Source organism: Sphaerodactylus townsendi, linkage group LG14, assembly GCF_021028975.2.
Source record: "Sphaerodactylus townsendi isolate TG3544 linkage group LG14, MPM_Stown_v2.3, whole genome shotgun sequence".
Taxonomy (NCBI): domain Eukaryota; kingdom Metazoa; phylum Chordata; class Lepidosauria; order Squamata; family Sphaerodactylidae; genus Sphaerodactylus; species Sphaerodactylus townsendi.
Window position 1 is genome coordinate 21,687,453 of NC_059438.1, and position 26,193 is coordinate 21,713,645.

At 57.6% G+C, this 26,193-nt stretch overlaps 1 protein-coding gene across 1 annotated transcript in view; it reads left to right on the forward strand.

Moving 5' to 3' along the window:
* The window catches only part of CRISPLD2 (cysteine rich secretory protein LCCL domain containing 2), a 54,796-nt gene that overhangs the window by 14,959 nt on the left and 13,644 nt on the right, over nucleotides 1-26,193 (forward strand). The window contains 10 exon segments of the mRNA XM_048516088.1: nucleotides 8,424-8,542; nucleotides 13,690-13,822; nucleotides 14,576-14,691; nucleotides 16,309-16,409; nucleotides 17,380-17,482; nucleotides 17,650-17,710; nucleotides 18,945-19,048; nucleotides 22,612-22,678; nucleotides 23,048-23,178; nucleotides 24,454-24,497. Coding sequence (XP_048372045.1) covers nucleotides 8,424-8,542; nucleotides 13,690-13,822; nucleotides 14,576-14,691; nucleotides 16,309-16,409; nucleotides 17,380-17,482; nucleotides 17,650-17,710; nucleotides 18,945-19,048; nucleotides 22,612-22,678; nucleotides 23,048-23,178; nucleotides 24,454-24,497 — 979 coding nt within the window.

The window sequence follows — 26,193 nt, forward strand, 5'->3', positions numbered from 1 at the left end:
GGGGGGGGGGTGGGGGGGGGGGGGGGTGGGGGGGGGGGGGGGTGGGGGGGGGGGGGGGTGGGGGGGGGGGGGGGTGGGGGGGGGGGGGGGTGGGGGGGGGGGGGGGTGGGGGGGGGGGGGGGTGGGGGGGGGGGGGGGTGGGGGGGGGGGGGGGTGGGGGGGGGGGGGGGTGGGGGGGGGGGGGGGTGGGGGGGGGGGGGGGTGGGGGGGGGGGGGGGTGGGGGGGGGGGGGGGTGGGGGGGGGGGGGGGTGGGGGGGGGGGGGGGTGGGGGGGGGGGGGGGTGGGGGGGGGGGGGGGTGGGGGGGGGGGGGGGTGGGGGGGGGGGGGGGTGGGGGGGGGGGGGGGTGGGGGGGGGGGGGGGTGGGGGGGGGGGGGGGTGGGGGGGGGGGGGGGTGGGGGGGGGGGGGGGTGGGGGGGGGGGGGGGTGGGGGGGGGGGGGGGTGGGGGGGGGGGGGGGTGGGGGGGGGGGGGGGTGGGGGGGGGGGGGGGTGGGGGGGGGGGGGGGTGGGGGGGGGGGGGGGTGGGGGGGGGGGGGGGTGGGGGGGGGGGGGGGTGGGGGGGGGGGGGGGTGGGGGGGGGGGGGGGTGGGGGGGGGGGGGGGTGGGGGGGGGGGGGGGTGGGGGGGGGGGGGGGTGGGGGGGGGGGGGGGTGGGGGGGGGGGGGGGTGGGGGGGGGGGGGGGTGGGGGGGGGGGGGGGTGGGGGGGGGGGGGGGTGGGGGGGGGGGGGGGTGGGGGGGGGGGGGGGTGGGGGGGGGGGGGGGTGGGGGGGGGGGGGGGTGGGGGGGGGGGGGGGTGGGGGGGGGGGGGGGTGGGGGGGGGGGGGGGTGGGGGGGGGGGGGGGTGGGGGGGGGGGGGGGTGGGGGGGGGGGGGGGTGGGGGGGGGGGGGGGTGGGGGGGGGGGGGGGTGGGGGGGGGGGGGGGTGGGGGGGGGGGGGGGTGGGGGGGGGGGGGGGTGGGGGGGGGGGGGGGTGGGGGGGGGGGGGGGTGGGGGGGGGGGGGGGTGGGGGGGGGGGGGGGTGGGGGGGGGGGGGGGTGGGGGGGGGGGGGGGTGGGGGGGGGGGGGGGTGGGGGGGGGGGGGGGTGGGGGGGGGGGGGGGTGGGGGGGGGGGGGGGTGGGGGGGGGGGGGGGTGGGGGGGGGGGGGGGTGGGGGGGGGGGGGGGTGGGGGGGGGGGGGGGTGGGGGGGGGGGGGGGTGGGGGGGGGGGGGGGTGGGGGGGGGGGGGGGTGGGGGGGGGGGGGGGTGGGGGGGGGGGGGGGTGGGGGGGGGGGGGGGTGGGGGGGGGGGGGGGTGGGGGGGGGGGGGGGTGGGGGGGGGGGGGGGTGGGGGGGGGGGGGGGTGGGGGGGGGGGGGGGTGGGGGGGGGGGGGGGTGGGGGGGGGGGGGGGTGGGGGGGGGGGGGGGTGGGGGGGGGGGGGGGTGGGGGGGGGGGGGGGTGGGGGGGGGGGGGGGTGGGGGGGGGGGGGGGTGGGGGGGGGGGGGGGTGGGGGGGGGGGGGGGTGGGGGGGGGGGGGGGTGGGGGGGGGGGGGGGTGGGGGGGGGGGGGGGTGGGGGGGGGGGGGGGTGGGGGGGGGGGGGGGTGGGGGGGGGGGGGGGTGGGGGGGGGGGGGGGTGGGGGGGGGGGGGGGTGGGGGGGGGGGGGGGTGGGGGGGGGGGGGGGTGGGGGGGGGGGGGGGTGGGGGGGGGGGGGGGTGGGGGGGGGGGGGGGTGGGGGGGGGGGGGGGTGGGGGGGGGGGGGGGTGGGGGGGGGGGGGGGTGGGGGGGGGGGGGGGTGGGGGGGGGGGGGGGTGGGGGGGGGGGGGGGTGGGGGGGGGGGGGGGTGGGGGGGGGGGGGGGTGGGGGGGGGGGGGGGTGGGGGGGGGGGGGGGTGGGGGGGGGGGGGGGTGGGGGGGGGGGGGGGTGGGGGGGGGGGGGGGTGGGGGGGGGGGGGGGTGGGGGGGGGGGGGGGTGGGGGGGGGGGGGGGTGGGGGGGGGGGGGGGTGGGGGGGGGGGGGGGTGGGGGGGGGGGGGGGTGGGGGGGGGGGGGGGTGGGGGGGGGGGGGGGTGGGGGGGGGGGGGGGTGGGGGGGGGGGGGGGTGGGGGGGGGGGGGGGTGGGGGGGGGGGGGGGTGGGGGGGGGGGGGGGTGGGGGGGGGGGGGGGTGGGGGGGGGGGGGGGTGGGGGGGGGGGGGGGTGGGGGGGGGGGGGGGTGGGGGGGGGGGGGGGTGGGGGGGGGGGGGGGTGGGGGGGGGGGGGGGTGGGGGGGGGGGGGGGTGGGGGGGGGGGGGGGTGGGGGGGGGGGGGGGTGGGGGGGGGGGGGGGTGGGGGGGGGGGGGGGTGGGGGGGGGGGGGGGTGGGGGGGGGGGGGGGTGGGGGGGGGGGGGGGTGGGGGGGGGGGGGGGTGGGGGGGGGGGGGGGTGGGGGGGGGGGGGGGTGGGGGGGGGGGGGGGTGGGGGGGGGGGGGGGTGGGGGGGGGGGGGGGTGGGGGGGGGGGGGGGTGGGGGGGGGGGGGGGTGGGGGGGGGGGGGGGTGGGGGGGGGGGGGGGTGGGGGGGGGGGGGGGTGGGGGGGGGGGGGGGTGGGGGGGGGGGGGGGTGGGGGGGGGGGGGGGTGGGGGGGGGGGGGGGTGGGGGGGGGGGGGGGTGGGGGGGGGGGGGGGTGGGGGGGGGGGGGGGTGGGGGGGGGGGGGGGTGGGGGGGGGGGGGGGTGGGGGGGGGGGGGGGTGGGGGGGGGGGGGGGTGGGGGGGGGGGGGGGTGGGGGGGGGGGGGGGTGGGGGGGGGGGGGGGTGGGGGGGGGGGGGGGTGGGGGGGGGGGGGGGTGGGGGGGGGGGGGGGTGGGGGGGGGGGGGGGTGGGGGGGGGGGGGGGTGGGGGGGGGGGGGGGTGGGGGGGGGGGGGGGTGGGGGGGGGGGGGGGTGGGGGGGGGGGGGGGTGGGGGGGGGGGGGGGTGGGGGGGGGGGGGGGTGGGGGGGGGGGGGGGTGGGGGGGGGGGGGGGTGGGGGGGGGGGGGGGTGGGGGGGGGGGGGGGTGGGGGGGGGGGGGGGTGGGGGGGGGGGGGGGTGGGGGGGGGGGGGGGTGGGGGGGGGGGGGGGTGGGGGGGGGGGGGGGTGGGGGGGGGGGGGGGTGGGGGGGGGGGGGGGTGGGGGGGGGGGGGGGTGGGGGGGGGGGGGGGTGGGGGGGGGGGGGGGTGGGGGGGGGGGGGGGTGGGGGGGGGGGGGGGTGGGGGGGGGGGGGGGTGGGGGGGGGGGGGGGTGGGGGGGGGGGGGGGTGGGGGGGGGGGGGGGTGGGGGGGGGGGGGGGTGGGGGGGGGGGGGGGTGGGGGGGGGGGGGGGTGGGGGGGGGGGGGGGTGGGGGGGGGGGGGGGTGGGGGGGGGGGGGGGTGGGGGGGGGGGGGGGTGGGGGGGGGGGGGGGTGGGGGGGGGGGGGGGTGGGGGGGGGGGGGGGTGGGGGGGGGGGGGGGTGGGGGGGGGGGGGGGTGGGGGGGGGGGGGGGTGGGGGGGGGGGGGGGTGGGGGGGGGGGGGGGTGGGGGGGGGGGGGGGTGGGGGGGGGGGGGGGTGGGGGGGGGGGGGGGTGGGGGGGGGGGGGGGTGGGGGGGGGGGGGGGTGGGGGGGGGGGGGGGTGGGGGGGGGGGGGGGTGGGGGGGGGGGGGGGTGGGGGGGGGGGGGGGTGGGGGGGGGGGGGGGTGGGGGGGGGGGGGGGTGGGGGGGGGGGGGGGTGGGGGGGGGGGGGGGTGGGGGGGGGGGGGGGTGGGGGGGGGGGGGGGTGGGGGGGGGGGGGGGTGGGGGGGGGGGGGGGTGGGGGGGGGGGGGGGTGGGGGGGGGGGGGGGTGGGGGGGGGGGGGGGTGGGGGGGGGGGGGGGTGGGGGGGGGGGGGGGTGGGGGGGGGGGGGGGTGGGGGGGGGGGGGGGTGGGGGGGGGGGGGGGTGGGGGGGGGGGGGGGTGGGGGGGGGGGGGGGTGGGGGGGGGGGGGGGTGGGGGGGGGGGGGGGTGGGGGGGGGGGGGGGTGGGGGGGGGGGGGGGTGGGGGGGGGGGGGGGTGGGGGGGGGGGGGGGTGGGGGGGGGGGGGGGTGGGGGGGGGGGGGGGTGGGGGGGGGGGGGGGTGGGGGGGGGGGGGGGTGGGGGGGGGGGGGGGTGGGGGGGGGGGGGGGTGGGGGGGGGGGGGGGTGGGGGGGGGGGGGGGTGGGGGGGGGGGGGGGTGGGGGGGGGGGGGGGTGGGGGGGGGGGGGGGTGGGGGGGGGGGGGGGTGGGGGGGGGGGGGGGTGGGGGGGGGGGGGGGTGGGGGGGGGGGGGGGTGGGGGGGGGGGGGGGTGGGGGGGGGGGGGGGTGGGGGGGGGGGGGGGTGGGGGGGGGGGGGGGTGGGGGGGGGGGGGGGTGGGGGGGGGGGGGGGTGGGGGGGGGGGGGGGTGGGGGGGGGGGGGGGTGGGGGGGGGGGGGGGTGGGGGGGGGGGGGGGTGGGGGGGGGGGGGGGTGGGGGGGGGGGGGGGTGGGGGGGGGGGGGGGTGGGGGGGGGGGGGGGTGGGGGGGGGGGGGGGTGGGGGGGGGGGGGGGTGGGGGGGGGGGGGGGTGGGGGGGGGGGGGGGTGGGGGGGGGGGGGGGTGGGGGGGGGGGGGGGTGGGGGGGGGGGGGGGTGGGGGGGGGGGGGGGTGGGGGGGGGGGGGGGTGGGGGGGGGGGGGGGTGGGGGGGGGGGGGGGTGGGGGGGGGGGGGGGTGGGGGGGGGGGGGGGTGGGGGGGGGGGGGGGTGGGGGGGGGGGGGGGTGGGGGGGGGGGGGGGTGGGGGGGGGGGGGGGTGGGGGGGGGGGGGGGTGGGGGGGGGGGGGGGTGGGGGGGGGGGGGGGTGGGGGGGGGGGGGGGTGGGGGGGGGGGGGGGTGGGGGGGGGGGGGGGTGGGGGGGGGGGGGGGTGGGGGGGGGGGGGGGTGGGGGGGGGGGGGGGTGGGGGGGGGGGGGGGTGGGGGGGGGGGGGGGTGGGGGGGGGGGGGGGTGGGGGGGGGGGGGGGTGGGGGGGGGGGGGGGTGGGGGGGGGGGGGGGTGGGGGGGGGGGGGGGTGGGGGGGGGGGGGGGTGGGGGGGGGGGGGGGTGGGGGGGGGGGGGGGTGGGGGGGGGGGGGGGTGGGGGGGGGGGGGGGTGGGGGGGGGGGGGGGTGGGGGGGGGGGGGGGTGGGGGGGGGGGGGGGTGGGGGGGGGGGGGGGTGGGGGGGGGGGGGGGTGGGGGGGGGGGGGGGTGGGGGGGGGGGGGGGTGGGGGGGGGGGGGGGTGGGGGGGGGGGGGGGTGGGGGGGGGGGGGGGTGGGGGGGGGGGGGGGTGGGGGGGGGGGGGGGTGGGGGGGGGGGGGGGTGGGGGGGGGGGGGGGTGGGGGGGGGGGGGGGTGGGGGGGGGGGGGGGTGGGGGGGGGGGGGGGTGGGGGGGGGGGGGGGTGGGGGGGGGGGGGGGTGGGGGGGGGGGGGGGTGGGGGGGGGGGGGGGTGGGGGGGGGGGGGGGTGGGGGGGGGGGGGGGTGGGGGGGGGGGGGGGTGGGGGGGGGGGGGGGTGGGGGGGGGGGGGGGTGGGGGGGGGGGGGGGTGGGGGGGGGGGGGGGTGGGGGGGGGGGGGGGTGGGGGGGGGGGGGGGTGGGGGGGGGGGGGGGTGGGGGGGGGGGGGGGTGGGGGGGGGGGGGGGTGGGGGGGGGGGGGGGTGGGGGGGGGGGGGGGTGGGGGGGGGGGGGGGTGGGGGGGGGGGGGGGTGGGGGGGGGGGGGGGTGGGGGGGGGGGGGGGTGGGGGGGGGGGGGGGTGGGGGGGGGGGGGGGTGGGGGGGGGGGGGGGTGGGGGGGGGGGGGGGTGGGGGGGGGGGGGGGTGGGGGGGGGGGGGGGTGGGGGGGGGGGGGGGTGGGGGGGGGGGGGGGTGGGGGGGGGGGGGGGTGGGGGGGGGGGGGGGTGGGGGGGGGGGGGGGTGGGGGGGGGGGGGGGTGGGGGGGGGGGGGGGTGGGGGGGGGGGGGGGTGGGGGGGGGGGGGGGTGGGGGGGGGGGGGGGTGGGGGGGGGGGGGGGTGGGGGGGGGGGGGGGTGGGGGGGGGGGGGGGTGGGGGGGGGGGGGGGTGGGGGGGGGGGGGGGTGGGGGGGGGGGGGGGTGGGGGGGGGGGGGGGTGGGGGGGGGGGGGGGTGGGGGGGGGGGGGGGTGGGGGGGGGGGGGGGTGGGGGGGGGGGGGGGTGGGGGGGGGGGGGGGTGGGGGGGGGGGGGGGTGGGGGGGGGGGGGGGTGGGGGGGGGGGGGGGTGGGGGGGGGGGGGGGTGGGGGGGGGGGGGGGTGGGGGGGGGGGGGGGTGGGGGGGGGGGGGGGTGGGGGGGGGGGGGGGTGGGGGGGGGGGGGGGTGGGGGGGGGGGGGGGTGGGGGGGGGGGGGGGTGGGGGGGGGGGGGGGTGGGGGGGGGGGGGGGTGGGGGGGGGGGGGGGTGGGGGGGGGGGGGGGTGGGGGGGGGGGGGGGTGGGGGGGGGGGGGGGTGGGGGGGGGGGGGGGTGGGGGGGGGGGGGGGTGGGGGGGGGGGGGGGTGGGGGGGGGGGGGGGTGGGGGGGGGGGGGGGTGGGGGGGGTGGGGGGTGGGGGGGGGGGGGGGTGGGGGGGGGGGGGGGGGGGGGGGGGGGGGGGGGGGGGGGGGGGGGGGTGGGGGGGGGGGGGGTGGGGGGGGGGGTGGGGGGGGGGGGGGGGGGTGGGGGGGGGGGGGGGGGGGGGGGGGGGGGTGGTGGGGGGGGGGGTGGGTGGAATTTGTTCTTTTTGACGCAGGAGAACCATGGGGAGTATTTCTGAATGGAAGCAAGTTGTTTGTCTTGTAGAGCATCTCTACTATAGAGCCAGTCACGAATTTTGCTAGCATCCCATCTATGAATAGTTTTCAGATCAGAAATTTCGTAAAGAGCTAAAATGGGAGAAATTTGATCATCCCCCCTGTTTGTTCTCGTCATGTGTCTATAGCTCAGATTTACTAATTGGTTGGACTTTAGAGTTGCCAAGGTTTTATGATACAAAAGTATTCTTAGATGGATTCTTGTCCTGATGGAGGGTAGCCCTACTTCCATTCGGAGCAGCGGGGCAGGGGTGGAAGGGGGCAGGGCCAAAATCTTTCTCAGAAAGATATTTTGAACAGTTTCCAATTTTCCTACATTGGCAATGTCCCATCCCCAGATTTCTGCTCCGTACAATACTTGCGCCAGCACTTTACTCTGATACGCTTTAATAATTGGGGGAATCAGTAGGCCTCCTTTGCCAAAGAAAAATCTGAGTAACCCATTGGACAGACGAGTAGCACTGCTATGGGACTCAAATGGCAGACCAATATAGCTACCCTTTGAAAATATCTTTAAAAGTACTGGCTGTGGCTTGCTTTTAAAAATGCTGCCATTTTCTTCTCTTGGCATGATCTTAAACAATCGGTCAGGTTGCCAACCTGAAGTGGGGCCTGAAACATCATTTATGACTTGATTTTAACTGGATTGAACTGGGAACTTTCGGTATGCTGAGCAGATGGTCTACCACTGAGAAATGGTGTGGTGTAGTGGTTAAGAGCACATGGACTCTAATCTAGAGAGTCTGGTTTGATTCCCCACTCTTCCACCTGAGCGGCAGACTCTTATCTGGGTGAACTGGATTTGCTTCCTACATTCCTGCTGGGTGACCTAGGGCTACCCACAGTTCTCTATGAACTCTCTCAGGCCCACCTACTTCACAAGGTGTCTGTTGCTTGCGGGGAGAAGAAGGGAAAGGAGTTTGTAAGTCTCCCTACATGAGAGAAAGGCAGGGTGTAAATCCAAACTCTTCTTTTTCTTCTTCTTCTTCTTCTTCTTCTTGGTCAAAAAGGCTTTGAGCAGTTCTCTTCCCTCCTGCTTTGATGCTAAAGAAGGTTACCTTCTTGGCCACTATGGGCACCCCTTGAAGTCTATAAAATTATGCATGGGATAGAAAATTTTGACAGAGAGAAATTTTTCTCTCTTTCTCACAATACTAGAACCAGGGGGCATTCATTGAAAATGCTGGGGGGAAGAATTAGGACTCATAAAAAGAAACACTTCTTCACGCAACGTGTGATTGGTGTTTGGAATATGCTGCCACAGGAGGTGGTGATGGCCACTAACCTGGATAGCTTTAAAAGGGGCTTGGATAGATTTATGGAGGAGAAGTCGATTTATGGCTACCAATTTTGATCCTCTTTGATTTGAGATTGCAAATGCCTTAACAGACCAGGTGCTCGGGAGCAACAGCCGCAGAAGGCCATTGCTTTCACATCCTGCATGTGAGCTCCCAAAGGCACCTGGTGGGCCACTGCGAGTAGCAGAGAGCTGGACTAGATGGACTCTGGTCTGATCCAGCAGGCTCGTTCTGATGTTCTTGGTTTTTGTCGTGGTTTTGCCATTGCCTTTCCAGTGACTGGACTTTCTTTTTGTGACTTTGATCTGCTGATCTAGACCCCTGTCCTCTTTCTTTCCCGCAGACCTGGGATGATGAGCTGGAGAGAACTGCTGAGTCCTGGGCCCACGAGTGCGTTTGGGATCATGGCCCCAGCACTCTCCTGATGTCTATCGGTCAAAACCTGGCAGTTCACTCGGGCAGGTAAGAGCTGGACCCTGCGGTTCCTGCCACGTCTCCTATGGAAATCTTCCTGAGATGAGACCACCAGTACGATCTGAAATGATCAGTGGGGAGGGAAGGATCTTTCTTTGAAACATTTCCTAAAAGATCCATGTATGATGGGATTGGATTCATCTCCCCTTTCTATTTGTATTTGTAATTCAATTTATACCCCACCCTATCCCCGAAGGGCTCAGGGCGGCTAACAACATAATAAAACAATATACATTGTAACAAAGTAAATACTAATAAAAGACATACAAACAAAATAATAAGGATGAAATTTCAGATGGCGATTTAAACACCCCAAGCCCCAAAATTTGCTAACAACCATTAACAGCAGCGCTACAGCAATACATATCAATACTAAATCCATACTATCAATACATTAATAATAAATAAGTAGTTAGCAAGCCTTTATTGGCATAGATAACAGTACAACAATAATAAAAAAACGGATTAAAAAGCATATACAATACAGGAAATAAATGTTAGGTCGAGGGAAATCTACTGGCGTTTAGTAATTTCCAGGAGAAAGTCTGCCACTATCATACAGAGAGAAGGATCAGACTTGTCCAACAAGTAGTGTAATCTAATTAAATTGGGGAGATCGGGTAAATGTAAAGGAGTAAGATTCACTTACTTGGATCTGATTTCCTTGAATCTGAGACAGTGTAGTGATTGGTGGGCCAGAGATTCAACTGAGCCATCGTTACATGGGCACAATCTTTTAGCCTTTTCTTGCTTATTAAATCTTCCATGTAACAAGGCAGAAGGCATAACATTAAACCTGGCGAGCATTATGGCTCTCCTTTGAGCAGGGTTTATTAAGCAATACAGGTAGTGTGCCAACCGGCCCCGTTCAAATGGGAGAGAAAAATACAGGGGGGAGCACGTATATTAACAGTATATTATCAGTATATTAACAATATATTATCAGTATATTAACAATACATCAACAATATATTAACAGTCCATCAACAATATATCAACAGTCCATCAACATATCAAATATTGATACATACCCAGTATCAATTAACAATATATCAATACATTTACATTGTGCACTCCACTTACACAGGGCAATTACAATTTCCCTACTCGGAGTTCTACCCTCTGCATACGTCACCATTATTTCCAAGGAGTCGGATCTTCCAATCCTCAGGGGTGTCTTTGGGGGCACGGGAGGCCAAACCAGTAAGCAGGAGAGGAAAAGATCTTTAATTTAAGCAAACCTTGCTCATTGTTCTCTGAATCCCATTCAGTGCGCATGAGACCTCCTGGTTTATGCTCTCCCATCTTAAGCACTGTGCTATGATGGCACATCAGCTTTAGTACTTCAGATGACACTCAATTAGCCTCGTCCCGAATTCTTAGTGCTGGAACTCTCTGGGTTTTCCTCTGAGCATGCTCAGACTTCGTGCATGCTTCCTTAATGCCAGAATGACCACTGATATTTCCCATTTAGGACCTTCCGGCCTTTTGTGGATGGGAGGAGTATTTAGACCCCAAACATCTGTGTTTACATAAATACGGAATCTTCTCCTTAAGCCCTGAACCTTGTCTGTTTGAGTCTGTGAATTCCTGATGACTGTACTGGCCAAAAAGATCTTGCTGAATATCAACATCTCTAGGAATATACAGACAAGTGGGAAACACACACATTTTATTGGTCTCTAAGGTGCCTCCCCTCCAAACTAACCACAGCATGAGCTGTGTTGAAGTCTGCTCACCACTAGAACACTGTTTTTCAACTTTTGGCTGGGGTTTTTGATTCAACTCTAAGGTGACCAGATGGTCACCTTTGTGATCCAGGATGGGGAGAGGTGGCAGGCGGCAAACGGCAAGCCCCAGAAGGCAGTGCACTCCTGCAGCCGCGCGCGAGGAGGCTGCCGCACTGCCTTGCGCCCCAGAAGGCAGTGCGGCAGCCTCCCAAAAATCGGGACAATTTGAAGAACCCGCGGGACGTGGGACAACTTGTTTAAAGGCGGGATTGTCCCGCCAAAAGCGGGACGGCTGGTCAGTTTATTCAACTCCCAGTCTATGGTTGTGGGAGTTGCTTACACCAAAGAGTAAAATTTAACCAGGTTTGCTGAACTAAATGCCTGGGATCATTCACAGTCTGATTGTTGACCTGTAGAGCCAGCATGGTGGTTAAGAGCAGGTGGACTCTAATCTGGAGAAACAGGTTTGATTCCCCACCCCTCCACATGTGAGGCAGACTCTTATCTGGTGAACTGGATTTGTTTCTCTGCTTCTACACACGAAGCCTATTGGGTGACCTTGGGCCAGTCGCAGTTCTCTCTGAACTCTCTGAGCCCCACCTACCTCACAAGGTTTCCGTTGTGGGGAGGGAAGGTGTTTGTAAGCCCCTCTGAGTCTCCTTACAGGAGAGAAATGGGGTATAAATCCAAACACTACTTCTTCTGAACCGCCAGCGGCGATTACTATTTTTTTCAAAATGTCTGCTTTGGAAGGTGGATTGTATTGCTTTGTACCCCATTGAAGTCCCATCCAAAACCTTGCCTCCACCCGTTGCCCCCTCAAATCTCCACCATATTTCCCAACCCAGATCTGGTCAACCCCATTTTGGATGCAGCTAACAACGGAACAGCGGCAATTTGACTGTGGAGCAGACTCAAGGTGGCAAGCAACTCGGTTCTGGCCTGCACACTTTGAAGCTGCTGTTTCTCACCACCTTGTCTGACGAAAGGTGGCTTTGGGCAGCAACCAGAGGTGGGATCCAGCAGGTTCTCACAGGTTCCCGAGAGTTGGTTACTAATTATTTGTGTGTGCCGAGAGGGGGTTACTAATTTGTGATTTTGCCACGTGATTTTTGCCTTAGTTACGCCCCTCCTCTCAGCAGTAGCGCGCAGAACTTGAAGCAGTCTAGCAGGAGGTGCACCGGCGTGCGTGGCAGCCTGTGCCTGCATGCATTCGTTTCCCACCCAAGGACCGGCGCAGCGGCTGCGTCCTTGCCACAGCCCCGCCCAGGAATGCCCTGCCCCAGAATGCCCAGCCACGCCCCCGTTGTGCCCCACCCAGCCCCATTGGCGCTACGCCACAGTTTGAATCCCACCACCATGGGAACCTGTTACTAAAATTTTTGGATCCCACCACTGGCAGCAACCCTCAGCAAGGAGCCCGGCTACCAGGTGGGGATGCAAATGTCCCTGGCAGAGCACACAGGAGCAGAGAAGGAAGGCGAGGCAAAACCTGCGCAGCCTGCAGAAATCCATATTTGGCTTGCAAGCCTCGTGTGTCCTCAATGCAATGCTCTCTAATCCCCCCAGGGCATCTGGTTGCTGTTGCTTGTCCACCCGGAGCTCTTTTTTCCCAACTGGGAGCAGCTTTGTGTTCATTCCTCAACTGCAAACACATGTGAGGATTACCGAGAAGTGTACTTTACAGAATCCTGGTTGAATGTTTCATCCCAACCCAGAGTAAGCAAACAGGGCTTGTTTATTCAGCCACAGGTTTTGGCACCTCTGAATGGTAAGAACTGGCTGAAGAGGCACTTTTGGGTACATCTGGCCTCCTTTTCAGTGCAGGGTCTCAATCTCCTATCTGGTGCATCCTGAAGTGTGGCTTTATATAGCTTGCGGGAGGACAGAGAGACCCGGTAAAGACCTTCCCTTACTGCAGATATTCAAGAAGCACAGGCAGCATCAAGTCATTGCTGTTACCCTGTTTCCCCGAACAGAAGACATCCCCTGAAAATAAGACGTAGTAGAGGTTTTGCTGAAGTGCAAAATATAAAGCATCCTCCAAAAGTAAGACGTAGCAAAGTTTTTGTTTGGGAGCATTCCCCACGAACAGAACACAGAAAAATAAGACATCCCCTGAAAATAAGACATAGCGCATCTTTGGGAGCAAAACTTAATACATAAGAAGAACATAAGAACATAAGAACAAGCCAGCTGGATCAGACCAGAGTCTATCTAGTCCAGCTCTCTGCTACTCGCAGTGGCCCACCAGGTGCCTTTGGGAGCTCACATGCAGGATGTGAAAGCAATGGCAAATACAAGACACTGTCTTATTTTTGGGGAAACATGGTAGCTGTGATCTGATCAGAAGGCATAGCTCTGGGGCAGGGTCACACCAAAGCACCAAGGGATGCCAGCAGTGCCAGGGTTGCCAACCTCCAGGTGAGGTCTGGAGATCTCCTGGAATTGCAACTTATCTCCAGACTATAGAGGTCAGTTCTCCTGGAAGGAATGACTGCTTTGGCAAATGGCATTATACTCCGGAGAGGCCCCTTCCCTCTTCCCTCTGCGTCCCCCCCTCTACAGAATCAGCTCTCAAAATCTCCAAGGGTTTCCCAATCCAGACTTGGCAACCCTAGTTGAATCTTAAAATTCAGAGGGTGGCATGCATTACTCGAAATACACCGCTTTTCTCGTTCTCACCAACAGGCTGGTTTTTATAGAGTCATTTGATAACATCAGATCTAAATATACCAACCTACACTTTTTCTTTCAATCTGGGCTGCCTGATCTGATTAGGTTATCTCTATTGTTAAACAACTCAGACCCCGGTCTTTGTGAAGAGATCGCCAATTTCATTGCGGAGATAGTTGAGAGTTCCCAGTAGAACGTATTTGTTGTGCTCCCCGTGGGGCCTTTTATCTATCATGTATCCATGCAATTGTTCCTGATTTATGTAACTTTTTCTGACTATGCCAATAAAGGCTTATGTATGTATGTTTTTATAGAGTCTATGCTAAAAAATACAAATATCCCCCCTAATTTTTCTTATTTTGCACCATTCTCTTGGCAATATTTATTGTTGTGAACTTATTTTGATTTGATTCTTTGTGGGGAAAAAGTAATGCACTAAGTAGAAAAAAATTAGGTGGCAGCAGAATTATGAATCAAAAAGAAAATCCCAGCAAAATGCTTTGGAAAACAATGTACTTTTGGTTGGAAAAAATTATTCACTCGGTGCAAGGAAAATTACTGTGGGGTTGGAAACTTCAGAGTCAGGGTGCTACCACAAAAAAGATCCTGTGTATGAACATATGGTGATTCTGGGCATCTAACAGGGAAGGAAATATGTTTTGTAGAGGCAATTACCTTTTTGGGAGGTCGCATTCACGGTTCAGTCAAAGTGTGCCTTTGGTTTCCTAGGTACCGATCTCCAGCCTTCCATGTCCAGTCTTGGTATGATGAAGTTAAGGATTATACATACCCGTATTCTCATGAATGTAACCCATGGTGCCCAGAGAGATGCTCAGGACCTATGTGTACTCATTACACACAGGTAAGTGCCATCAAATTGTGTTGGAACTCATAGGTCATTTCTGTTTGGTCCAAATATCTTGGGATGGGCAAGTGGAATATCCTGGTTTGTGCAAGTTTTCCGCACGGCCCCCGGTGCTAAAGCCTTCCCCAGTGTTGCCTAGCGATATTTCCCGTACCCTGGGATTTTCAAAAATTGCCAAATAATAACGATTCTTTTCACATATCCCGGGGTGACCCCACTGCCATGCAAACACCACGGGAGCAGAACCGCTTTATTTTTCCCACCTCAAAGCAACAGCCAATCAGAACACCGGACCTTGCACTTGCGGGGATGTACTTGCAGTGTAAATACAAAAAAACCTGGCTCGTGTGGAACAAACTGGAGTATTACCTCCCAGTCCTAACTCAGCTCCTGGAAAGAAACGGGCAGCCATGCAGAGGGAGAAACCGGGATGAAATAGCTGGATTTTACTGTGCGGAATAGCAAAATCTACTTGCGAACAATTGTGAAAGTGGATTGAAAGTGCATTAAGTTGTGTTGCATTATCCTGCAAGTGTGGAAGAGGCTGTAGTCAGTCTTGCATACTCTGACAAAGTTATTTCACATCACCTACTTCCTGTTCCTTTTAACTGGAGGTGCCAGAGACTGAACTTTTGTTGAAAAAATTATGAAATCTGTTAACTGGATAACTGATACTTAATAGATGTGCTTCTGTATAAGAAAACTTGGGCCATTTTGGTGACCCCTAATGCCCACATTTCTCTTCCCCAGATCGTTTGGGCTACCACCAATAAGGTCGGCTGCGCTGTGAAAGTCTGCAAGGTGATGAATGTGTGGGGCGACACCTGGGAAAACGCTGTGTACCTAGTCTGCAATTATTCTCCCAAGTAAGGATGGCAAAGCCAAGATGGTGGTACCTGAATTTCATATCTTCTCAAAAGCCATTTCATAGGGTTCGTGACAGAACTTCCCGGTTGCATCAAGGTGGCGATGAACTCTGAAGTCCAATGAATATCAACTTCTTTAAGAGAATGAGGCCTATGTTTTTAGCCTGAATGGATCAGGAACATACTTGTTCACATGTGTTAATGTCCCTATCAGCACACTACAAAAAAGCATGTTACTGATTGGCTCAGGGTAAGCCTCATCTGTGTCTCTACAACTACAAAGAGCCAGTGTGGTGTAGCAGTTAAGAGACGGTAGTTTCTAAACTGGAGAACCGGGTTTGATTCCCCACTCCTCCACCTAAGTGGCAGAGACTTATCTGGTGAACCAGATGTGTTTCCGCACTCCTACATTCCTGCTGGGTGACCTTGGACTAGTCACAGTTCTCTCTGAACTCTCTCAGCCCCACCTACCTCACAAGGTGTCTGTTGTGTGGAGAGGAAGGGAGAGGAGCTTGTAAGCCACCTTGAGTCTCCTTACATAATAGAAAGGTGGGATATGAATCCAAACTCCTCCTCCTCCTCCTCCTCCTCCTCCTCCTCCTCCTCCTCTTCTTCTTCTTCTTCTTCTTCTTCTTCTTCTTCTTCTTCTTCTTCTTCTTCTTCTTCTTCTTCTTCTTCTTCTTCTTCTTCTTCTTCTTCTTCTTCTTCTTCTTCTTCTTCTTCTTCTTCTTCTTCTTCTTCTTCTTCTTCTTCTTCTTCTTCTTCTTCTTCAGATGAAATCCAAAGTTTCAGTTGCACTAACAAGGGAACTTTCTTCCTATGCAAAGAGACTTCCCCAAGTGGAACATATTTCTTGGCCTAATTCCACTGTTAATGAAGCATAACCTTTGGATTCAAGTCAGCCTAGTAATTTTTAGACCTCAGGGATGAGTGGTTAACATGGGGGAAAGACTGCATGAGACGAACATTCCCAGACATTTGCAATTCATCTAGAGTATACACCACAGCTAGTATTTTGGATGTGTTGGAAAAGTGAAATTGACCATGCTGCTGAGAGGAGAAGATGTCCCAGGCCACACGGCTTTCTCCATCCACCTCAAATGGCATGAGAAAAAGGAACAGAGCATATATTTGGTAAGGTTGTGTCAAATTTGCGAGCCTGGAGTCTGTGGCAAACCCAGTCAACAATGGTAGTTGGGAAATGTAAAAGAGCCAATGTCTTTAGCTTCCTTAGTTTGCCAAATTATGTATGTTTGTGGAAGGAGCCATATCTACATATCTATCACATTATGTACTTTTAGTGTAAATACAAAAGACCTGGACTCATGCGGAATAAACTGGAGTGTTACCTCCCAATTATGTGATTATGAGCTAATCACATAATCAGTGATGATCAACAAATCACTGATAAATTTGCAGTGATTGATCAAAATGCAGCAACAGCGGGAACATTTAGATTCTCCATAGTTATACATTGTTTGGAAGCTTCAGAAGGGTAAAGATTTTATGCAGTCAGCCTAGAAATATCCAGTAAAATTATTGCAGAGGTTCTGTTGTCTGGTGAACAGGTGATGCTTGAATGGGGGAAATAAGAAATATTTGTTGCATGTCTTTCAGGGGGAACTGGATCGGAGAAGCACCCTACAAACATGGTAGATCTTGCTCGGAGTGTCCCCCCAGCTATGGAGGCAGTTGTCAGAATAACTTATGCTACAAAGGTACCTTCCATTCTTCCATTCTTCCATTCTTCCATTCTTCCATTCTTCCATTCTTCCATTCTTCCATTCTTCCATTCTTCCTTCCTTCCTTCCTTCCTTCCTTCCTTCCTTCCTTCCTTCCTTCCTTCCTTCCTTCCTTCCTTCCTTCCTTCCTTCCTTCCTTCCTTCCAGGTGTGTTAGTGCAAAAGCCTAGCCCAGTGAATAATCTAAAAATACAATATCTTGTCACTAAACTAAACTAGAACTAGGGGCATTTCCCCACTTGCCACGACCCCCCTGGATTCCTCATTTCATGCTCTAAAGGCGTGCAACAGCTCTCACAAGCTCTGGCCTTCCCCATGGCTTATGCTCTGCATGGGGTCATAGTCAGCAGGTGCCACGAAGAGCTCCAGGAATGACGCTGGCTGAGGGGGCACTCACAAGTAGCCCAAGTGCTGCAGCAGTTGTCACTCTGTAGTGGGAGTTCTGGGGGAACCCCACTTACACTTACCTACAGTAGCTGCTGTAGGTAAGTGCTGGGTGGTGCCCTAGAATAGATAAGGCCCCTGGAGACATAGCCAGCCTGCTGTTCCATCAAAGTCAATGTTGTCTACTCAGACTGGCAAAGGTCTTTCCCAATGCTTCCTACCTCTTCCTTTAAACTGGAGATGTGGGGTATTGTCTTAGTCTTCCTGAGATGCTACAAGCTGGATACTCTACCACTGAGCCACACAAACCTCCTCCCCTGAAGGGATTAGGGATACAGGTTCTTTTTGGTACGTCCGGCTCTCATTTACAGGGGCTAGCCCAAGCCACGAATGGCCGACTTCCTTCCCTATTTATATCTCAAGCTTTCAACCAAGCATGCCCTTCTGCGTGATGTAACTGAATTTTTAATTTGCTGGAATTTATGGCACACCCACTCGCCAGCATGGCTGCCCGCTCCCTCTGCCCTTGACCTTAAATATTACCTTGCTTCTCTTCTGCAAAGATGACCGATATGTACAAAAGCCGGAGGTGGTGGAGACCTTTTCACGAGGCGGAGACACCTCTATAAGTGACTGGAGAAACAAACACGCAGGGTGCAAGAGAGGGTGACCAAACCAGGTCTGCTGAAAGGAAACCACAAATGCCACAACTTGCAGAGTATGAGTAAGAGAGCATCGTTTGTCTCCTTTGAGATCTTGGGATGGCTTGCCTTTTCACTTGGTGGGGGGTATCGTTGAATAGCTGCCTACATACCTTCTTGGCACGGCTCAAGGGACTGCAGTCAAGAAGCTGGTGCTACTGAAAGACTTTCAGGGGGCGTGGGTGGAAGCCAAGTGTGTTGTGGCATCAGCCTGGAGCCAGCAGCCTCAAACGGGGAACCAGTCCCAAACCTGGGTCTTCTCAGTTTTCTGACCACTCATGGCTGTGGAAAAACCCCACGTTGGCTTGTGTGTATATGCTGTTGTGTTTAGCGCATGGAAGATCCCAGATTCAGCTATGATGGCATATCCAGCTATGGGGTTTTTGCTCACAGGTATGGTGTAGGAAGAGCCAGTATGGTGTAGTGGTTACAGCAACAGGCTCGGAATAGAGAAACCCGGATTCAAATGCCTATTCAGCTGTGAAGTTCCAGCTCTTTGTGCCCTCTGTTGGCAGCCCTAGACAGTATTGAGCTAGATGGGATTGGCAGTCTGATTCGGTCGAGGGTTTCTTTCTATGTTTTGTTGTGACTGAGTTCCTGTTTCACAATCAAGGGTGCCTGGTTTAGCCTCGGGTATCTCGAGGTAATGAACCTTCATTTAAGTGGTGTTACAGAAGATCTTTGTGTAGAGATCTTGGGAGTGCCACTGGAAGTATATACAAAGGCCCTTTCCACACAAAGCCCCTTAAACGATTTTAAAACGTTTTCAATCCCTCCCGCTTTACCTGCTCACCCTCTCGAAATGATTCCTGGCCTCCATTTTGTGATTTTTCTTTTGAGTCTGTTGAAGAATTGAGGCTCCCATTCTTCAAATGGCTTGTTCTGCCCTCATATGCATCAAAGATTACCCCCCCCATTTTAAAAAAACAACTCACAGCAATGCTCAAAAGCAATGCTCCATAGCCAGACAAGGGCTCATTCCGCACATGCATTATAATGCACTTTCAAACTGCTTTCAGTGCTCTTTGAAGCTGTGCAGAATAGCAAAATCCACTTGCAAACAGTTGTGAAAGTGGTTTGAAAACGCATTATTTTGCGTGTGCGGAAGGGGCCAAGATGGAACAGAGAGTGAACTCAGAAAATGGTACTGAGGATGTTCCAGAGTTGTGGGAAACATCTTAAAGAGATCACACAAGCAAACAAAGCCATCTTGAAAACGTTTCAACGACAGAATCGCTTTTGAAATGCTTTGAGGCTGCAAATAAAATGTTTTGGGAAGGAAAGGGTGTCAAAACCATGCAGAACTCCACGGAGGAAAATTTTTGTTTCCTGCCTCAAAACGTTTTAAAAAGGTTGTGCGGAAAGGGCCATTGAGTGAGATGGACCACCTGTCTGATTTGGTGCAGGATCTTCTGTTCCTCTGCCAGAGCACTTCTGCGCTCACCTGCACAAATGTTTCTTGTTTTCCAGCACAAGCCATCAAGTGCGACACCAAAATGCGGGACAGATGCAAAGGGTCGACCTGTAACAGGTATCTAAGTGTCCCTATCCTGTCCCTTTCCTGTTTCATCTTTAGGGTTGCCAGTTCCAGGTTGGCAACACCCTGGAGGCCTTGTTTTTTTTTGGGGGTTGGGGAGGGGAGACTGCACAGGGTAGAGTTTGGGAATGTCAAAGAATCCACCCTCCAAAACAGGGGTAGGGAACCTTTAACACTCAGAGCCATTTGGACCCGTTTTCCACGGGAAAAGAAAACATTTGGAGCTGCAAATAATTTTTGACATTTAAAATAAAAGAGATAAATAATCAGTATAGGCTGGGTTTTTTAACCCTTTACCCCACTCATTCTGAGAAGTTAAGCATGGATACACCGTCAGGTTGCCTGCAGGGTGGGCAAGGATGTAAATTAGTGTGTCGCCCTAGAAGTTTAAGCTGGGAAAGCAACCCACCCTTGCTCCAACAGGGCAGGCGAGAGGGGAAGTTCACAAGGCGCTGCACGGCACGGCACAGCCGGGCCTGTGGAAGCTCTAGTGCCTGCCGGCCAGCCTGCAGGGCGGGCAAGGATGGGGCCAGCGGTGCAGCTCATGGAGCCGCAGTGCAAGGGCAGAAGAGCCGCATGCAGCTCTCAAGCCGCAGGTTCCCTACCCCTGCTCCAAAACAACCAGTTTCTCTAGGGGAGTTGGCCTCTTTAGTCCGGTGATCTGCTATAATTCCACGGAATTTCTAGGCCCCATCTGAAGGCTAACAACTGTAACAATTGTTCTTCTAAAGATATGGTATATCTTCCTTCTTATAGAGGTCTTTTGAAATAATCTCAGTAGTCTTGAAGATAACATTTACTCTGCAAGAAAAAAAGATTCTTCAATCAGCTTAGTAACACCAAGCTCAGATATACCGTAGCTTCGTGCAGTAAATTTTGTCTTCCGTCTCATAGAGTTCTTTTGAAATAATCTTGGTATCTTGAAGATAACATTTACTGTGCGAAACTGTGACGTATCTGAATGTGGTGTTATTAAGCGGACCAAACAATCTTTCTTTTGGCTCGGCCTGGAAATTAAACAGATACAAGAAACATTCACTGTAAGAGGAAATAAAGTAGAATATTTACTATCTAAGAGCAATGATAGTTATACCCTGTTTCCCCGAATATAGTGCAAACATCCTGAAAAATAGAGATCGCAGGTAGGTTTTATAAAGTGTGAAATATAAGGCATCCCCCCAAAGTAAGACGTAGCAAAGTTTTTGTTTGGAAGCATGTCCATTTTAACGAACAGAACATTAGTAAACAAGACATCCCCTGAAAATAAGACATAGCGCATCTTTGGGAGCAAAAATTAATATAAGACACTGTCTTATTTTTGGGGAAACACGGTATGATACCTGTAGAAGTTAAAATATATGCAGGGATTTAACAAGTTGTGTGTGATATTGTTCAAGTCTGTAAAAGAGCACTGCCTTTAGAAGTTACAATCCACTGGGAGACGGTAGCGACTATATATAGGGTTGGTTTTTGTTGCATTATCTGTGTTCCAACCCACCTTATGTGTATTTGTTACCCAATTGAGAGGCTGGCAACAGGCCATCCTGGCTGTGGTAAACAGGCCTTGGTCAGCACACAAATACTTAAAGACCTTTTCAAGCTTAAGGGCTGTGTCTTGTTTGTAATGATACTAGTGCAACAGGCTGGGCAGAATCCCTTTCTCCGTGAAGTAAGTCTTCGGGGGATCTTGGGCAAACGATGTCATCAGGTTTGGCCAAGAAGGGGAGCAGCGTTTGCCCCGTGCTCAGAACAAATGCTCGGAATGAATGCTCCATTCCCAAAGCGCTTGGCACGGTTTTGCCGCCGTCAGCGCCAATCGTTCAGCGTCTCTCTCTCTCTGCCACGGTGGTGTATACTTGTCTCAGCTGGACCAACATGGGCAATGTTGCCTCTGCCCAGCCTGGTTAAGACCTGCCTGAAATGGTTTTTTTGCTTAAGTACAGTGCAGTTTATCACTTTGTGGGGAGAAAAAGAAACAACTCTGAACCAAACAAAACATTGGTGAGGGTCTTAAAGAGGAGACTGTTTGCAAATGTAGAGAGCAGAGCCCCCCCCCTCTCTCTCTCTCTCTCTCAGCACGTTCTTTTTTCCTTTTTGAAAACATAGTAGTTGAAATAAGGTTAGCAAAGGCCTCATCTACAGCGAAAGCTGTAAAATTCCTCTTCTCTCTCCATGATTTCATGATATAACTTGGTGGTTTTCCAAGTGCCTGGCTTCAGGGAGGGAACATTCTCCCACCTTGGCAGTTCAGCTACTGAACTCAGCAATATTGCAAAACATGTTGACACAGGTTTAAGAGGTCACACCTGGGCTTAAGTTAAACCTGACACTGATATGGCAAAGCACAGCACCTGCGGGACTTTGCAGACTCACATATAGCTACACTGCATGGGTAGATGTCCAGTTTAAACGAGACACCCAACGTGAGGCTTTTGCCTTGCCAGGATCCCATTTAAACCAGTCCTTGGTTTCCAAAGTATTACAGCAGGGGTCTTCACAGAGGTGGGATCCAGCAGCCTCACAAAGTCTCCTAAAGTGAAACCCTAATTATTTGTGTGCTGTTACAGGTTGGGCCACTAATTGGGTCTCATTTCTTCCTGTTAAAAGTTCCATTGGGGCTAGGTCCAAAAAAACACAAAAAGTCCCAGCTGATGTTTCCTATGTGGCTGGTTAGCGAAGATAGAAAACGGGATAATTCTCCCTGTTGGGCTGTTTTAAAAACAGGTTTTAGTAATATGGTAAAGTTTCTTGCTTAAGGAAAGTCTCCTTCTTTTGATTTCTAGAAACAAAATTAAGTATTTGAAAGTATTAGCATTTGAATAAAGTAGCCTAATTCATGGAGAAGCAATTGTTTCAGTTGGCAGTACACGATAGGACCTTGCTATAATGGGAGTTTAAATTATGGACAGAAAGTATGCACCAGCTGGAAATTAGGAACTTTTTTTTTTACAGTAAGAGTTTTTTATGTGTCAGTAGAAATTATTAATGCCCCCAGCCTCTGAATTTTTCGGCCAAAATTTTTCCCCTAAATGCCCCGCCCAGTCTCTACAATGGCTTTTACGCTATCTGTTTGAACCCCACCACCATGTAAACCTGCACACTAAAATTCTTTTGATCCCTGCCCACCAGGTCTTCAACATGACCCCCATGGGTTCCATGGCACCTGCTGACAACTGGGTGGGGCCAGGTGGGACTTTTGCCCAACAAGGCTTCTGACTGGCCATTGGAGAGTCCATTTTTTAAAATGTTGCAGCTGCCACTACAGCACAAGGATCTGCGCTGTGTAACTGAAGGTGAGCTGTGGCAGCCATTTTGTCATGTGCTCCACCTCCTGCAGCAGCCATTTTGTCATGGGTTCCACCTCCTGCAACAGCCATTTTGTGACTGCAGCCATAGCCTTAGGTCAGAGTTCTAAACATATCCAGAGGCTCAAAGTGGTTGGGAACCGCTGGGTTACAGGCCAGACAAACTCTGCACCTTTCCAGCTGATGCTAAATATACGTTTCAGGTCTGAAAAATTGAACTAACATGACTTTAACTTCTGTTTCTTTGACTAGATACCTGTGTCCCGCTGGCTGTTTGAACAACAAGGGGAAAGTGTTTGGGACTTCCTTCTATGAAAGTGTAAGCAGCCACATTTGATGTTTCTGCAGGAGAGATGCTAGGCTGCAGGCCCACTTGGGCAGGAGATTTTCCCAACCCTTTCCGAGAGTCCCTTAATTGGAGAGTTTGGCCACTATTTTGGCATCCTCTTATGCTTCTTTGAACAGTCGCTTAGTTGGGTTTAGTGAGACAAATTGTCCCACCAGAGTCCAACTGTTTCCCCTCATCTCCAGCCAGCGTCCACCCTGGTTACACCCCTGATTGGTCCCTCCAGAAAAAAATATATTGGGAATTTCAGGTTTGGGATGGTCCCCGCTGTCTCGCTGTCCAGGAACTTCTTATCCAACCACTCTGTCAAACATACTTTCTTTATGACCTTCTCTCTCACAGTCATCCAGCATATGTAGGGCTGCCATTCATTCTGGGATGCTGGATAACAGAGGAGGCCTGGTGGATATCACCCGGAGGGGCCGAGCTGACTTTTTTGTGAAATCGGCAAGAAACGGCGTTGAATCTATCAGGTAATTTGCTCACAGAAAGGATAATCAAAAGCCAAGTGCCATTCCTTGGGTGTTGGGGAGATCGGATTTCAGCTGTGGTCTGGTGCTTTGCCAGTTGGCATCTCTCTTTGCTGATCTTCTCGGGTGGGCATTTTGCGCCCCCCATGTGACCTACAATGATAGCGCCCAGAACAAATGTACCCAGATGTCCCCATTGTAGCTACGCCACTGCTACTCGGTTGTCATTCCAGTCATTCCAGACTGCAGAAGGCAAGCACAAAGGTTTCGCTTCATGTGTGGCTACTACTCAGCCGCTGATTGGCCCCACATAGCTGGACCCCAGGCAAAATCTCTCCTAGTGGAAGGAGTTTTTATATTTTTAAATAGACTATCTGAGTATACTCCAAGAGCCCAAGCTTAGATGGATATACACAAGGACTCGTTGTAATTCCTTCCCTTGTTCTGTACTCCAAGGGAGGTTTCTTAAGATTGACTCGCAAGAGCGGAAATGCCCCCACTGTACTATAGTGGTACAATCCATGGAACATATAATGCTTAGCTGCCCCAAATACGAGGAAGCTAGGACCAGGCTTTTGACTTTCCTTCCTGTTAAGTTTAAGGAATACTCTGTTGCTGGGAAGGTTGCATTCCTACTAAACAACTCTTCTTCTGTGATTTTAAATTCTGTAGCTAGGTTCCTTTTAGGAACTTTGGAATAATACCTGGGATGGTTTTGTATATGGAACATTTGCCTGGATAATGCTGGTTGTTATATTGGTATTATGCCTAACAAAGGTTTTATGTATGTACCTATGTATTCAATAGTTGAGGTTCAGCAAAGTTTTACCCTGATCTAAGTGCTGAGCATCAAACACCTTGCATAGAACCTCAGCTCTTGCAAAGTTTCTGTTAATTTCACATGTAGGAAATCGATGCTGAATTTATCCTCCAGGTTTTACCGGTTGCTTTAAAATACCGACGACAGTTGTTACAGCTGATGTTTTTGCTGGCTGAATTATTTAAAAAAATAGATTTTTTACTACAAACCTACAAGAATGGTGGGCCTGCCACCCTACAGAAACAAGAAAGCAAAGAAAATATAGGTGTCACGCTAAGGGGACGCTCTGTCACTTGCGCCGCAATTAGATGGTTTCCATAAAGTTTCAGGGGCCCCCACCTCCGCATGAGATGCCGGCTTCCTCTTTTCCTGCTATGACCTGCCAGTATGGTGTTTGAACGTGTGCCTCATTTTTATGCAGCCTGCTCATTCATTTTTCTCTCTTTTGCATTTCACAGTAAATTCAAACCTTCCAACTCTTTCGTTCTTTCGAAAGTCACAGGTAAGCCTTTTGTTGTACACTGCCCAGAGGGGATAGGGTGGTATAGAAAACTAAACAATAAATAAATAAATTTTAATGGGGAACGGGGTGAGGGGAGTATTCTGAGCGAGAAGCAGTTGTTCAGGCTTCTTGGGACTGAGTCCATGTGCTAGCCCACAAGACCACGAGTTAGCATTGCCAGCACCGGGCTGGAAAATACCCAAGGACTTTGAGAGTGGTGGTTGAGGGGGGTGAAGTTTGGGACGAGGCTTCAATGGGGTATGATGCTCCAGAATCCACACTTCCAAAGCAGCCATTTTAACCAGGTGAACTGACCTGTGTTTCATTGAGATCAGTTGTTGATTTACGAGATCTTTGGCCACCCCCTGGAGGTTGGGAACCCAAGTGAGCCGCCTGGGCAAACATACCCTTAATGGCCTTTTAAAACCAGAACTCCTCTGGGCAGGGGGATAACTCTTCCTGCCTGCCCTCTGGCTAGCTTCCTCGAGCCTTTTAACATCTGTCTGGAATGCATTAACAGCTGGCTAGAACAGCTTCTGTTCCAAGCGCTTTCACAGTATTCTACTGCCAGAACTACCCCTTCGCTTTCCTTCCCCCCTCCTTACCCTCCCCCCCTCCATGGTGGGTGGGCCATGACCAGATGATGGGCCCCTTCCCCTTTTTTCTTCCCCTCCCTACCCTTCCCCCGCAGGGTGGGGGGCCATGACCAGATAACGGCCCCCTCCCCTTCCCCAACCCCTTGACTCCTCCGTGAGCTTAACATTCTCATTTGACTTTTCTGTAAGTCTATATGGATCCTTCCAATTAAATAGTTTTCACTGACTTGGTTTCTTATCTGCACAATGAGACTCAGGGTATCCGTCCTTCAGAGCCATCCTAAAATTGCTGTGTTTTTCATGAATAGCTCCAAAGGGCCTAGTTACCCTGCTGGGCTCTCAAAATTTAAACTATCCAGGTCCAAACTGTGTGCTGCAATTTACTTGCAATTGAAATGATGTCTTCCTGTTGCAGAGGAAAGAAAAAACCTCAAGAGGTTTGTTTTCGCAAGCGTATGAAAGAGATAATTTTCATAATTACCAGAAGAGCAAGGCAAGAAATCTCGGGGAAAAAACAGGGATGGCATTGTTCTGAAAATGGACCTGTTTTTTCAACCATTCCGTTCTGATCCAGGAAAAACACAGGGATTTTTTTTTTATTTTGCCAGCCCTCTCGTAGCCTGAACAAAGGCATTAGAGTCTAGGAACCAGTAGAATCAAAGGCCTTTGAAAGTAAGAAATTGGACTTCAAACTGGCAGGTGGAAAAGCCAACAAAACGGTGAATGGCATTTTCTGGAAAGAAAGAGGAACCTCTAAACAAAAGGCCGTTTCAAAAAGCCTTGAATGTTTCTTCTGTAAATGAAGGGATCTTCTTGCAATTCAGCAAGTTCTCAGAAGGACAAAAAAAAAAAACCTCTTGCAATTTGTCTTTTGTGCATACCGTTTGGGGTGAATCTGGGAGCCAGTGTGCAATATCACAATAGAGGGGTTGAAGGTTTTCAGTTGTTGTCGAAGACTTTCGCAGTCGGAATCACGGGAGCGTTGTGGGGTTTCCGTGCTGTATGGCCGTGTTCCAGTAGCATTTTCTCCTGATGTTTCGCCTGCATCTGTGGCTAGCATCTTCAGAGGATCTCTGAAGATGCCAGCCACAGATGCCAGC